The 15,389-nt window shown below is 33.3% G+C and overlaps 1 protein-coding gene and 3 long non-coding RNA genes across 6 annotated transcripts in view; 2 read left to right on the plus strand and 2 right to left on the minus strand.

Moving 5' to 3' along the window:
- The window catches only part of LOC142223388 (uncharacterized), a 232,889-nt gene that overhangs the window by 15,624 nt on the left and 201,876 nt on the right, over positions 1-15,389 (minus strand). The window lies entirely within an intron of this gene.
- On the minus strand, positions 3,276-4,422 carry LOC142225833 (uncharacterized). Its single transcript, XR_012719446.1, has 3 exons — positions 4,280-4,422; positions 3,844-4,214; positions 3,276-3,779 (listed from the first exon to the last, which is right to left on the minus strand). It is a non-coding gene; the product is annotated as an uncharacterized LOC142225833 (long non-coding RNA).
- On the plus strand, positions 4,526-5,738 carry LOC142225834 (uncharacterized). Its single transcript, XR_012719447.1, has 3 exons — positions 4,526-4,680; positions 4,746-4,851; positions 5,283-5,738. It is a non-coding gene; the product is annotated as an uncharacterized LOC142225834 (long non-coding RNA).
- The window catches only part of gus (splA/ryanodine receptor domain and SOCS box containing gustavus), a 118,397-nt gene continuing 114,830 nt past the window's right edge, over positions 11,823-15,389 (plus strand). The window contains exon 1 of one of the 3 annotated variants that reach the window (XM_075295644.1): positions 11,823-11,981. In XM_075295644.1, the coding sequence (XP_075151759.1) occupies positions 11,962-11,981 (20 nt within the window). In that variant the 5' untranslated portion in view covers positions 11,823-11,961. The other 2 variants (XM_075295645.1, XM_075295646.1) reach the window with 2 other exon arrangements.

Below are 15,389 nucleotides of genomic sequence, written 5' to 3' on the forward strand. Positions count from 1 at the left end.
TTGGCATTTTTTATCAAGTACGTTTGATTTATTGAAATATGAATATTATTAAAACAAAAAGAAAAATGTTCATTCAAAAGCCTAGTACTAAGATCACGTTTTCGCACGAAAAACTGTTATACTCCATATAAAAAACATTAGCGCGGAATAAATGCGAAATCTTTGTTTTGCGAATTTTTAAACAACCCTGGATTTTTCGCACGAAAAAATAGGCAGGCATATTATTTCGAACTTAGTACTAAGCAAAATAAAAAACTATCAAACCTACATCGGATGATATTCTTGATTTAGTTCATAGCGACTTGTGTGGTCCTATGCAAAATGTTTCGCCTTCAGGGAGTTTGACGTTATCATTACCATTATCGATGATAAAAGTCGTTATTGTACAGTTTATACCATTAAAAATAAAAGCGGAACAATAGATAAAATTAAGGAGTGCATAGCATACACTGAAAATAAATTCGGAAAATGTTTTAAAGTTCTCCGTACAGACCGAGGCAGTGAATATTACAGAAATGAAATGCAAGCCTTCTTGAAAAGCAAAGGTATAAGTCACTAGTTATTTACAAAACCGTTTGCCTTCAAAAGCTCTTAAATTAACCCCATTCGAATTATGATACAAAAGAAAACCAAATTTAAAGTACGTAAAACAATTCGGATTATATTGCTATGCTCATATTAATAAGCAAAATCGACGTAAGCTTGAACCAGTATCAAAGAAATACATTTTTGTGGGATACAGTGAAAAATCAAAGGCATACCGATTATTGAACCCAGAAAATGATAAAATTATCATTTCGTGGAAAATATTAAAATAATTTCGTGGAAAATATTAAAACATTAGAAAACTCTGAACTTAATTATGGAAATTTCGCCCAGTTACCAATGTTTGTATAAAAATGTAATGGCAATTGTTGATGACACACCACAAATAAATAACGGTAATCACAATGATCTTACTACTGAAGAAAACACTATCTCAACAGAAGATACCAGCTTTAGGGGATTTGAAAATGAAGAAACATATAATAATGAAAATGAAAATATTATTGAAATGCAGACAATATCTTCCAGATCCATAAAAGGAATTCCACCAAAACGATACGCAAATATGATATCACGGATGAACCTACAACATACAAGGAAGCCATTGAAAGCCCTTATAATAGTAATTGGATATTAGCAATGCAAAGCGAAATTAATTCGAAGTATGCAAATAATACTTGGGAATTGGTTAATTTGCCGAAAGGTAAAAAGTATGTAGGATCCAAATGATTTTTCAAGATAAAACCAACTATTGATGGAAATAAGCGATTCAAAGCGCGTTTGGTTGCGAAGGGGTACTCCCAGAAAGTTGGTGAGGATTATGACGAAATATTTGCTCCTGTTGGAAAAATTATTACGTTACGTACTTTCCCAGTGGTGTTTGTCTACAAGACATCCTAAAGGAATCTTGCACGACCATTTTAAATCCTTGAAGACATGCTGTGGACACTTCATCCAAATCGTTGACGACATTTTCACACAAATGTCGCAAAATGCCTTTACGACTTTCCAAGCGACAAAGTGAACGATCATGTCCTTCACGACAATATCGCTTACAATTTCGTGTACTTTGTCGTCAATGATACTGTGGTAGACACAGTCATCTACGGTTTCGTTGATGACAATGTAAAAGACAGTTTCTTTTACAATCTCATCAATGACACATTAGGAGACACAGTCATCTGCAGCTTCGTTGATGAATCAGTGGGAGACAGAACCTCCATGTTTTCATCAATGACAATATTAAAGTTATTTTTCCTGGTGTTATAGGAAAATTTTTCAAAAAAAAAAAAAGATAAGATTCAGAAAAATACAAGAAATCTTTATTTTAATTGAAAGTACGGTCGATATAATTTAATATCTGATGATTAATTCGGTGCAAATGTTGACCACGACAGCGCTTCAAATAGTCCATCGGCTTAGTCAAATTTTGGCATACTCTTTGCAATATTTTGGTCGGTATCTCACGAATAAAAACTTCAATGTTGTCTTCCTATACGTCAATACAAGCGTGGTTTTCCGGTCCCGAACGTGAAACAAAATGTTCAGTTATGTTTTACCACATCTGAAAAATATAGAATATTTAAAACAACTATTAGATTTTTTGATTCAAACTTTTGTGATACAGGAAAACTATAATCGATTTGCAATATTTGGGTCTCATGCGTTCAACGATCAAAACATAAATGATTAATTTATATTGCAATTCTCTTTTATTCTTCTTTTTTTGTTTATATCCCGTTAACTTTCGTTAAAACAAAATAGAACAAAATTGTTTCCACGGCGATACGCTGGGTGCCGGCAACGAACATGTCGATCATGACATTTGCACAGTCAATCGATTATCTAGTCGACAATAAATATTTTTTCTTAAACCCTGTAATTTTGAAGAAAAAGAGAGAAATGGTTGTCTAGGATACTATGCAAGGCACTGGCAGTGAACATGTCGTTGACGACATTTGAACAGTACATGGATTAAATTGTCGACAAACAAATGTGTTATAGACAACATATAAGACCATGTCGATGAAATTGTCTACAGAAGGCATATTATGTGCAATATTTTCTTCAAGACATCTTTGAAGACAAATCCATTGTAGACAAATTTCCCACTGGGTTATTAGCAATTCCCAATAAACACAGGATGAGCGTTTTTCAAATGCAACAACTTTTCAGTTTGAGGGTAAATATAATTTTCAACATAAATTCAACTTGACTTGAAATGGCTCATCTTCAATACATCTTCAAACTGTTTGCGAATTACTTCCAATTTGCCGAAATGTTGACGAAATCTTTGAAAAAGTGTTGAAGATAATATGAGAAAACTTTGACAAAACACTACCCTAAAATGCAATGAAAAAACCATGTGGTTTTCAATACTTATTTGTGCAACGAAGTTCGTGCCCAATAAACACAAACGTTTGAAAAATGCTAAATTTCAACAATTTTTCAAACATTTTTTCAAAGGATTAGGGTAATATTCAAGTTGAGAAATTGTTGAGAAAATCGCGTTCTCAACAAAAAACAGACATTACCCTCAACAGTGAAATTCAACACATTAGCAATAATATCTCAAGTGTTCTCCTCAAATTGAAATACATCGCTACTCAATAATTTCTCAAACAGTTTTCAACAGTGAGAAAAATAAAAAATTAGCATTGTTGCGAATACTTTCAAACCACAATTTGTATGAAATTCAATCCTAGTTCTAACTGAAAGTCAATACTAAATTTCTAGGGATTTTGTAAATTTTATTATTTTTTCGTTAACAAATATAATAATCTTAAAAATAACATTAATAATATATAAAAATAATAATATAATACCGATCAAAATGTAATTATCTTATTAAACGTATTAATAAATAAAAATATGAATACAACTTTAAATATCTTAAACATTTTTACATGTATAATTCCATTTCCTCCATAATGTTGGTGTCAAATAACTATTAATTAATATGCTGGCAATTTGAAATAATTACTATCGAGGAACTTGCTGGCTTGTGTGTTAGAATAGATTCCAGCAAGAGGAAATCACTAAACCTGATGACGGGATGTAAATTGATGTAATGCACATTTTCATCCAGAAGTTCTTGATATAGGAATTGTTGCACTTTGTTTTAGTTGGTTGCACTTTGTAAGTTTTCTGAAAACTTTTCTTTGTTGTTTCCTTCATTGGTTTTTCTTCGGCCAACATCTTCCAAGAATATACCATCCAATGATTTTAGTTTTCTGCAAAACAATCGAGTTTTGTGATTTCCATTATGTTTTCATTTCACTTTTTATTTTGACTTACCAATTTGTATTTCGTATTTCTTCCAACTGACCACGTACTTCGTGATTTCCTCAAGAACGTTGGAGTTACAAAATTGTTGTTATTAAAATACTGGCAATTTTCAGGAACTTGATGACCAGATAATTGGAATAAATTTCCAGCAATTTCAATTCACAAAATAACAAATTAAACCGATGATGCGATGTAAATTAAACTATCGATGTGATGCGAATTATCATCCAGTAGTTGTTGATATGGAAAAGCATAAATACCAAGTTTGTTTGGTTGCACTTTGATTTATGGAAACTTTCTCTTCTCGATAAGCCACTACCATTGTTCATCGGCCAGCCTCTTAATGAGTCCAAGAACCAGCATCCAAATATTTTAGTCTTCTGCAAAGAGATTTGAGTTTAGTGACTTCCTTAAAGTTTTCATTTCGTGTTTTAGTTTTACTTACCAATTATTATAAGCAATTTCAATTGATTATTAAAAACTTTCCACATTTTTGTATTTCTTCTACGAACTTTGTTGTCCAAAGTAGTATTGAAAACCATGTGGTTTTTTCGTTGCATTTCAGGGTTGTGTTTTGTCAAAGTTTTCTCCAATTATCTTCAACACATTTTCAAAGTTTTCGTCAACATTTTGCCAAATTGGTTGTAATTCGTAAACAACTTGAAGATGTATTGAAGATGAGCTTTTTCAAGTCAAGTTCAATTTATGTTGAAAATTATATTTACCCTCAAACTGAAGAGGTGTTGCATTTGAAAAACGCTCATCCTGTGTTTATTGGGTGGTCAATTGCAAGAAATTAAAAAATGGAAAATTTTAGACAAATAACCAAATAGTTTATAAAAATAGGTAAGTGAAAATTAAAAAATGAAATAAAACTTTAAGGAAATCACTAAATGTATATCACCTTGCAGAAAACTAAAATTATGGATTCTAGGTTCTTGAAAACATTAAAAAGCTGACCGATGAAAAAATTGTGGACAATTAACTGGAACTGCTTCAAATAGTTTATAATAATTGGTACGTCAATATGAAGGTTAGGTTAGGTTAGGTTATGTGGCAGCCCGATGTATCAGGCTCACTTAGACTATTCAGTCCATTGTGATACCACAGTGGTGAACTTCTCTCTTATCACTGAGTGCTGCCCGATTCCATGTTAAGCTCAATGACCAGGGACCTCCTTTTTATAGCCGAGTCCGAACGGCGTTCCACATTGCAGTGAAACCACTTAGAGAAGGTTTGAAACCCTCAGAAATGTCACCAGCATTACTGAGGTGGGATAATCCACCGCTGAAAAACTTTTTGTTGTTCGGTCGTAGCAGGAATCGAACCCACGACCTTGTGTATGCGAGGCGGGCATGCTAACCATTGCAACACGGTGGCTCCCTACGTCAATATGAAAAATTAAATCAACACTTTAGAGAAGTCACTAAATGTAAATCTCTTTGCAGAAAACTAAAATCTTTGGATGCTACATTCTTGCAAACATTAAGAAGCTGACCAATGAAAAATGAGTGGCTTATCGACAAGAAAAAGTTTCCAGAAACATTACAACCAATTAAAATTGTTAAAAACAACAAATTGGAATGAACAACTTCTGGATGAAAATGTGCATCACATCGTCAGTTTAATTCATATGCTATTAATAAATTAAAATGGATATTTTGTGAATTCCTTCTGCTGGAAATCAATTCTAACACGCGGTCCAGTACGTTCCTAATTTCAAATTGCCCGCATGTTAATAAATTTTAATGCTGTTTTATGACACCAAAAGGATGGAAATCGAATTATCAATGCAAAAGTGTTTACTAATAATGTTTAAGATATTTAAAGTTTTGTTGTTTGTTTTTGTTCTTATTTGTTGATATGTTTAATAAGATTATTATTTATCAATTGGTATTGTAGTGTATTATGTAGTGTAGTGTATTATTATATATTTTATTTTGATGAAAATGAATAAATTATACAAAATTCATAGAATTTTGGCTTTGACTTTCAATTTGAAGTGGGTATATCATTCATACAAATTTAAGGTGGGTACTATGTTTGTTGGCACGAAAAAAAATTCACTTAACCATTCTTTCGCGTTGAAAAATGCGAGTGTTGACAATACATTTCGAACGAAGAAAACAGCTATTTTGGAGCTATTCCGCGTTTATTTCTCCGCAATTTAATTGACAACATCGCCAAATGTCATACTATTTTTACTTATACATACGCAGCAGCTGATTGTTTACATACACGCATTCATGATAATTGTTTTGAAAAGTGTTTTTCTACCAGTTTTTGGATTGTTTTGCAAAAAAATCTCATACAGCACTGGACACTAATAATTGTTAAGAATAAAGCTCCAGCCGCTCTACTCCTGGTGTCTTACCACATTCTGCAACAGCTTTTACAACATGTGGTACATTGTCTTCTTCAGCTTTTCCAAATGGATACCGTCAATTTGTAACGCACATCAAAAAAACATATAATTCCGGTGTTATGCAATCTTTTACATCATCCGCAGCAATGGGTTCATAATTCGTTCAGCAACAAACTTAATTCGTTGGTGTCCACAATATCTACATAATCGCATTGCATTAACAGTGGACAAGAGTGTACTTATGCACATGCTGTTGCCGCCTCACTAGCAATTTCAACTCCAGTGGTCACCACCACAGTTCCCACAAAGGATAATAACGCCATTTCATTTGCCAATGTTGTTACATCGGGGGGAACAACCAACTTAAGCCCATAACTCAAGTTCAAGGGTAGTTCCTAAGCCAAAGTCACTGTTCCCGACTTATATTTCGTCACAAAGGGATGTTAGTGTTCTATACCAGACTCTTCGTTGACTGAAATTAATACATTGAGAAGCAATTGGCTGGTTTACTGAAGGATGTTATACTCTCCCAATGTATAAGTTCCAATAACTATTTCAGTCACGTTATGAAATTCAACCAGTGTTTTGAATTGATAAAATGCAAGAATGCCGCTATCGTTTCATTCCAGTATATCGCAATCATTTTGGACAAATGATGAATACAAGAAAAATAAAAATTATTTAATTATTTGCTATAAACATTTATTTTGGATATAACTTTGTTCAGAAAAATTTACTAATTTTATATTAAAAAGTATAAAACGTATAAGAACACCCAATTACCTATACCCCGGTATATAAAAATAAGACAAGTTCGATTATAATTTTATTATGATTTTTTATTAATTTGTACATTTATACACTAATTAAAGACCCTAGAACACAATGTTTTCTTTTCTGGATTATCAGCTTTCTTTCATTAATATTGTTATATTTAAAAATTTTTAATTATCATTTCTCATGTTGTTTCCATTAAAAATTAAAATTGCATTAACATTTCTTTTGTTCAGTTCTCATTCATTTACGCCTCTTACACACAAAAAACGAGCTCGCTTAACAAATAGAAAAGGGAGCAATTACGAGGAGCGGTAAAATAATAAAAAAAAATACAATCCATTTCTTTGTAAAAAATGGGTGTTGAATGTAGAAGCACTGGGTTTACAGAGATAAGACGAAATCGTTTTTAAGCATATTTTAAAAAAGAAATCTTCATCGATTACATCTGCAGTATTATGACAATTAACTTCTTCTACTTCTTCGTGTTCTGTGCAAACATTATGTTGCATAACATTAGTCAATTCTAAATTAGCAGGGGATGATGATAAATGGTGGCCTGGTTGTATCTCTACAATATGACGCTGATGGAATGCTATTGTTGCTGATGGCTGAAGCGATGATGGTACTGTTGTAATAGGCGGAGTTTCCAACGGGCATCGGTCGCCGATTGGAAACTCCTGGAAGACATTCCTTAAGGCCGGTATGCACCTCTAGCGAAAAATTTCATTCCCATAAGAAATGCATTGCTATTTATGCTAACGAAATTTTCGGTAGCGTTCAATTTCGTAAGCTGGTACGCACCTCTAATGAAAATAACAGGGTTGTCAAAAGCATATTTTGGCAGCAAACATTTAATTTATTACAATCATTGTGTGCGTAAAAGTTTTAAAAGGTCTGTAAATAATAAACAATTTATTTGAAGAATATTTGGAACATATATTAACAATTTTTAAAAGCGATTAGCTGGTTTAAAATTTGTGTACACAGCCCTGTTTTTTTTTGTTGTAGACTTAAATAAATTTTTGCTACCGAAAATTTCGCTAGAGGTGCATACCGGCCTTTAGGGGTAAAATTTGACCCAGCCACTTCTTCGCCAGCAAAATCCAATTTAACAACATCACCTGGTAAACATTCCTCCACATCAACTTCATTCTCTGCCGTATTTATACGGTTCAATGTCATTGTAATATCTGGACCAGACTTAAGTCCCACGGTAGCTCCTGCTAAAGCCATTGTAATGGTGGGAACAACAACATTCGATCCAGCTGCTGGTGATACTATTGTGGATGATTGTGAAACCACCATTGCATTAGTATTGCATTTGTATTACTAACGGCAGCAACAGTCGATATTGCATTTGAAGAATTAGTAATAGTGGCTAATGTTGGAGTATTTGCTGCCACCCCAATGGGACCACTCACTACTTGGGCGGCCGTTGTATTTGGTTGTTGCAATACAATATTTGCGGTCACAGCCACTGTGGTCGTGGCAGGTGTTGTGGGTGCTATGTTGGAGTTGTTCACTGTAGCTGATGTAGTCAGAGATGTGAGGGCAGATGCTACTGTGGCAGAAACGGCTACAGAACCAGATGCTGTTATATATGTTATATACATATAGCACTCCGTTATTTTTATTTCGTCAACCGAATTGCATTTTTAAATAACAACGCGAACCACTTTTGTATTCTAATTTAACACAAATCATTTGAATAAATCAATTATTTCTTAATTCACATTACAAATGGCGCCATGTTTTGAAACTAACTAATCTCAACATATGGAAGGATTTAAAGCCGACCTAATTAGGGACTATGCACTTTATGTCAGTTTTTCAACTCGAAAAAAAAAAAACAAAGTACCATAAATGAAAAAATATTTCGGTAGTTTTTCGCATTTTTGGTTTTGTATGGGATTTCGCTTCGGAAACCGAACATAGTACCTACCTTTAGGTTGAAAAGTATTTGCAACGATGTTAATTTTGAAGTTGACTCGCATCGAAAATTGTTTGACAAATTATTGAGTAGCGGTGCATTTCAATTTGAGGATAACACTTGAGATATTATTGCTAATATGTTGAATTTCACTGTTGACGGTAATGTCTGTTTTTTGTTGAGAACGCGATTTTCTCAACAATTTTTCAACTTGAATATTACCCAATCCTCTGAAAAAATGTTTGAAAAATTGTTTAAATTTAGCATTTTTCAAACATTTGTGTTTATTGGGTTGCCTCATACAATGACATGTTTGTACGTCATATTGATATTAAAATGGAGTTTCTTAATGGCGAAATTGATAATGAAGTCTATATAAAACAAGCAGAAGGTTTTGTGGAAGAGGGAAAAGAAAATTTGGTATGCAAACTGAATCGGAGCAAATATGGACTTAAGCAGTCAGCAAGATGTTGGAGTGAACGAATTAATGAAGTAATTATAAAATTCGGATTCAGAAGGGGAGATGTTGACAATTGTCTATACATAAAAGAGGAAAATAACAATTACATTTATATTTTAATATACGTTGATGATATAATTATTGCATCCAAGTATGAACGTGAAATAGAATATGTTATAAAGAATATTGGGAAGTATTTTGATTTAAATGATCTTGGATCGTTAAAACTTTATCTTGGCATAAATTTTACCAGAAATAGAGATGGAATATTTTACATGGATCAAATGACGTATATTGAAAAGAAGAAACACAATATAGAAGACGCAAGGGACTCTAATATTCCTTTGGATCCAGGATACTTCAAGATAAGTTGTGATACCAGATTTTAAAACAATTACCAATACAGAAAGGCAGTTGGATCACCTCTTTACCTTGAAAGCAATTCTAGACCAGATATAGCTTCAGCGATTTCAATTTTATCAAGAAAAGTGAGTAATGCCAGCAAAACAGATTGGAATGAAGTCAAAAGAATAATGAGGTATCTAAAGGCAACTAAAAGCTTAAAGCTGCATGTTGGATTGAAGGAGCAATTGACATGGATAGGATATACTGATGCTGATTGGGCTGGCGATAATACAGATCGAAAATCTACGAGTGGATGTATGTATTTAAACTAGGATCGGCCACCATACATTTTGCTGCTAGAAAACAATCCCTTGTTACGCCTTCATCTACAGAATCGGAGTTAAGGTAGAATTACATACCATGCATTCAATGCGTCCGATGATTGAAGAGTTGAAATTTCTCTTTGAAATCATAAGCTCGAATAGTCTTCCGCAAACAGAAAAAATCAACCCTTCCATCAACGCACGGATTGACGCATGGTGTGTAATTCAACCTTAATTCAACCTTTAGTTGCATTAACAGAAGCCAGTCAAGAAGCTACGTGGCTAATCAACATAATACATGATTTTGGAATTCCATCGACTCCCACACTGTATGTAGATAATCAAAGCAGCTTAAAAATGCTGGAATTAGAAAAGATTAATTCAAGATCGAAACACATAGAAGTTAAATGTTACTATGCAAGAGATCTGAAGCAATCAGGAAATATAATTTACGAATACATATCGACAGAGAATATGCTAGCAGATATATTTACTAAACCATCGTCGAAAATTAAATTTAGAAGAAATCTAGGTTTAATCGACTAAAAACAAAAAAAAAAAAAAAAAAACAAACTATGAAAGTGTACATGGGACAGAATTATTGAAAAAGTTAAACTATTGAGAATATAATGTATAGAGTGACTTCTTAAACGTATTAGCGTTGTGAGTAAATTGTATTGATGCAGGCAAAGAGTTCCATAGACGGCATGCAGAGAGAAAGAAGTGCCATTCAGAAATTAAAAGTTGTTAGTTAGTTTTATGTTTTTCTCTTTTACTTGTCTTCAATAACACTTGGTATTTTTTATCATGTACGTTTGATTTAAGGCCGGTATGCACCTCTAGCGAAAAATTTCATTCCCATAAGAAATGCATTGCTATTTATGCTAACGGAATTTTCGGTAGCGTTCAATTTCGTAAGCTGGTACGCACCTCTAATGAAAATAACAGGGTTGTCAAAAGCATATTTTGGCAGCAAACATTTAATTTATTACAATCATTGTGTGCGTAAAAGTTTTAAAAGGTCTGTAAATAATAAACAATTTATTTGAGGAATATTTGGAACATATATTAACAATTTTTTAAAGCGATTAGCTGGTTTAAAATTTGTGTACACAGCCCTGTTTTTTTGTTGTAGACTTAAATAAATTTTTGCTACCGAAAATTTCGCTAGAGGTTCATACCGGCCTTTATTTGAATTTGAATATTATTAAAACAAAAAGAAAATTTTTCATTCAAATAAACAACTATCAAACCTATCGGTTCAATTTTTGTCTTAAGGCCGGTATGCACCTCTAGCGAAAAATTTCATTCCCATAAGAAATGCATTGCTATTTATGCTAACGAAATTTTCGGTAGCGTTCAATTTCGTAAGCTGGTACGCACCTCTAATGAAAATAACAGGGTTGTCAAAAGCATATTTTGGCAGTAAACGTTTAAAAAAAACTTTTACGCACACAATGATTGTAATAAATTAAATGTTTGCTGCCAAAATCTGATTTTGACAACCCTGTTATTTTCATTAGAGGTGCGTACCAGCTTTCGAAATTGAACGCTACCGAAAATTTCGTTAGCATAAATAGCAATGCATTTCTTATGGGAATGAAATTTTTCGCTAGAGGTGCATACCGGCCTTTAACAATAGTTTTCAATAAATCGAACATAGTACCAGCCTTTATGGTATATTTTTTGACAATTTTTTCTTTGTGTGTCAGCGAACATACCTGTTATATAAGTGCACAATTTTTCCCCTTACACGACTAAGGGCTAAGTCACCCTGTGTTGCTGTGTATAATTTGATATGGCAACTGTGATTGAACACGCCAGAATAATAAAACAAATATTTAGTCGAATCCGTGTTTTTTGAATAAAAAGTATTAGCAAACAATTAAATAAAATCGTCCCGCATGCACTTGTATCTGTTGAATAGATGGAACTCGATAGAAAAAGGTACCGAGATAGTGTGAAGTACAGAAATGTATGTATTATATGCAACTCGGGATTATATACAGTGCCCGGTTAAAAATGGATATGTAACTTCACTTTGTTGTTAAGACCAATGCAATATAATTTGTGAATTAGTGTTTTGAGCAATGGTGAAAAATTGAAATTTCTACGGAAATGGTTTTATTGGCGGTAAAATTAGTTTTATTTTATATGGTCATATTTGTTGTTCTGGGCAGTGTTAAAATATAAATTTAAAATAAAATATAAATTTTTTAATACGAAGTAATTTTAAATTTCTAAAGTAATTTACCAAAAAAATTGAGCTAATATAGATAGTATCTTCCAAAAAAGAAAGAAAAAAAAAAAAACAAAAAACAAAATGCTATCCGGTCGCTTCAGTAAGGGTTATTCTTAAAATTTTATCACGTTTTTTATGTATAGCATATTTGCAAGACAGCATAAAATTGGAAATTTGTCACGCAAGGTTTGGTTACATAGAGTGGCTGTATGTTACATATACATTAAGGATAATAAGCTCATTGCAGCTTGATTCTATATTAAGTTCAATAATTACGGACCTCGGATTCATTTGTAGCCGAATTCAAATCCTGTTACACTATGTGTGAAACCAATCGGGTTTCAAACTATCATAGAGTAGTACGTTATCTATATTCGCTTGGACGGTTCGATCATGTCTCGGACTATGTTCGACGCTTCTTAGGATGTTCCTTCTCAGAATTTGTTGATTTAAGATCGCTGTTGTTATTTTACAAGCTTTTTAAGACACAAACTCTTCTTTTTCAACTTGTCACGTCGCAATCAATTGATTATTCCAACTGCCAGTCGATACATGAATAAATCATTTCATGTGAGAATTGGTAGACTATAATATTCTACCGAATACATTGAAGCATTTTGATCTATCCTACAACACGTACCGAAAGAACCTTCTTCAATATTTTACATCAGCTTGATGAAAAAAGATAAAGATAATTGACTTAAGATGCAAATGCAAATATAATGCAAATATTGTTTAATGAGTATTCTCCTGACTCGCGAATAAAACATATATTTTAATTTCAATGGGATCCAAGAACATTATCAAATTTTGTACATGCGAGGATATAATAATAAAAAGAAAAAACAAAACAAAAAAATGTATATATAACGTTATTGATATAAGATTGCTGGTTCAATTTTTCATATGAGATTGTTGTTTTTTATTAATTGATGCTTTATATTTTCATATAATATCATATGGGGCCGTTTTACAGCGATTTCGACCTTCAAACTCTACAATAACGTGTTGGTCATATCATTGATGTATGATATGACCAACACGTTCCTTTGATATCTTTAAGGCCTCTGATATCTCGATCAACTTCATTTTACGGTCATTCAAAATCATTTTGTGGATTTTTTTGATGTTTTCGTCGGTAATAACCTCTTTCGGGCGTCCACTGCTTTCACCGTCCTCCGTGCTCTTTTCACCACGCTTGAATTTTGCATACCAATCAATTATAGTTGATTTCCCTGGGGCAGAGTCCGGAAACTCATTTTCAAGCCAAGTTTTTGCTTCCACCGTATTTTTTCCCTTCAGAAATCAGTATTTTATCAAAACACGAAATTCCTTTTTTTAATTTTTTTCATGTGTGTGAAGATAAATTCGAATTTGAAATTTGTAGCAAAAACTTAGCCGAGACACAAACCAGCACCAAAAATATTTTTCAAATTCGAATTTGGGATTTCAAATTCGAATTTGGATTTTTGGTATTTGGCTTATTATTTAAAAACTAAGCCGCGTGCGATATAGAGACTAGGCTCATTGGAAAGGGCTTGAGCTCAGCTTTCATAAGCACAAAAGTCTTCATTAGAAAAGTATTTGTGAAAAGCGAAAATTTTAAAACAAAATTTTCATCAAATTTTTACAACGGGCCCACTGTGCCAAAACTAAGCCGCGTGCGATATAGAGACTAGGCTCATTGGAAAGGGCTTGAGCTCAGCTTTCATAATCACAAAAGTCTTCATTAGAAAAGTATTTGTGAAAAGCGAAAATTTGAAAACAAAATTTTGATCAAATTTGAAAACAAAATTGTGATCAAATCTTCAAATTTCCGCTTTTCACAAATACTTTTCTAATGAAGACTTATGTGATTGTGAAAGCTGAGCTCAAGCCCTTTCCAATGAGCCTAGTCTCTATATCGCACGCGGCTTAGTTTTGGCACAGTGGGTCCGTTGTAAAAATTTGTTGAAAATTTTGTTTTCAAATTTTCGCTTTTCACAAATACTTTTCTAATGAAGACTTTTGTGATTATGAAAGCTGAGCTCAAGCCCTTTCCAATGAGCCTACTCTCTACACCGCACGCGGCTTAGTTTTGGCACAGTGGGCTCGGTTGTAAAAATTTCTTGAAAAAGCATTTTCAAATTTCCGCTTTTCACAAATACTTTTCTAATGAAGACTTTTGTGGAAGTGAAAGCTGAGCTCAAGCCCTTTCCAATGAGCCTAGTCTCTATACCGCACGCAGCTTAGTTTTGGCACAGTGGGCTCCGTTGTAAAAATTTGTTGAAAAAGCATTTTCAAATTGTCGCTTTTCACAAATACTTTTCTAATGAAGACTTTTGTGTTTATGAAAGCTGAGCTCAAGCCCTTTCCAATGAGCCTAGTCTCTATATCGCACGCGGCTTAGTGTTGGCACAGTGGGCTCCGTTGTAAAAATTTGTTGAAAATTTTGTTTTCAAATTTTCGCTTTTCACAAATACTTTTCTAATGAAGACTTTTGTGATTATGAAAGCTGAGCTCAAGCCCTTTCCAATGAGCCTACTCTCTATATCGCACGCGGCTCAGTTTTGGCCCAGTGGGCTCCGTTGTAAAAATTTGTTGAAAAAGCATTTTCAAATTTTCGCTTTTCACAAATACTTTTCTAATGAAGACTTTCGTGATTATGAAAGCTGAGCTCAATCCCTTTCCAATGAGCCGAGTCTCTACACCGCACGCGGCTTAGTTTTGGCACAGTGGGCTCCGTTGTAAAAATTTGCTGAAAAACATTTTCAAATTTCCGCTTTTCACAAATACTTTTCTAATGAAGACTTTTGTGGAAATGAAAGCTGAGCTCAAGCCCTTTCCAATGAGCCTAGTCTCTATATCGCACGCGGCTTAGTTTTGGCACAGTGGGCTTCGTTGTAAAAATTTGTTGAAAAAGCATTTTCAAATTTTCGCTTTTCACAAATACTTTTCTAATGAAGACTTTTGTGCTTATGAAAGCTGAGCTCAAGCCCTTTCCAATGAGCCTAGTGTCTATATCGCACGCGGCTTAGTTTTGGCACAGTGGGCTCGGTTGTAAAAATTTCTTGAAAAAGCATTTTCAAATTTCCGCTTTTCACAAATACTTTTCTAATGAAGACTTTTGTGAT

This window comes from Haematobia irritans, chromosome 2 (genome assembly GCF_050003625.1).
Source record: "Haematobia irritans isolate KBUSLIRL chromosome 2, ASM5000362v1, whole genome shotgun sequence".
Classification (NCBI taxonomy): Eukaryota; Metazoa; Arthropoda; class Insecta; order Diptera; family Muscidae; genus Haematobia; species Haematobia irritans.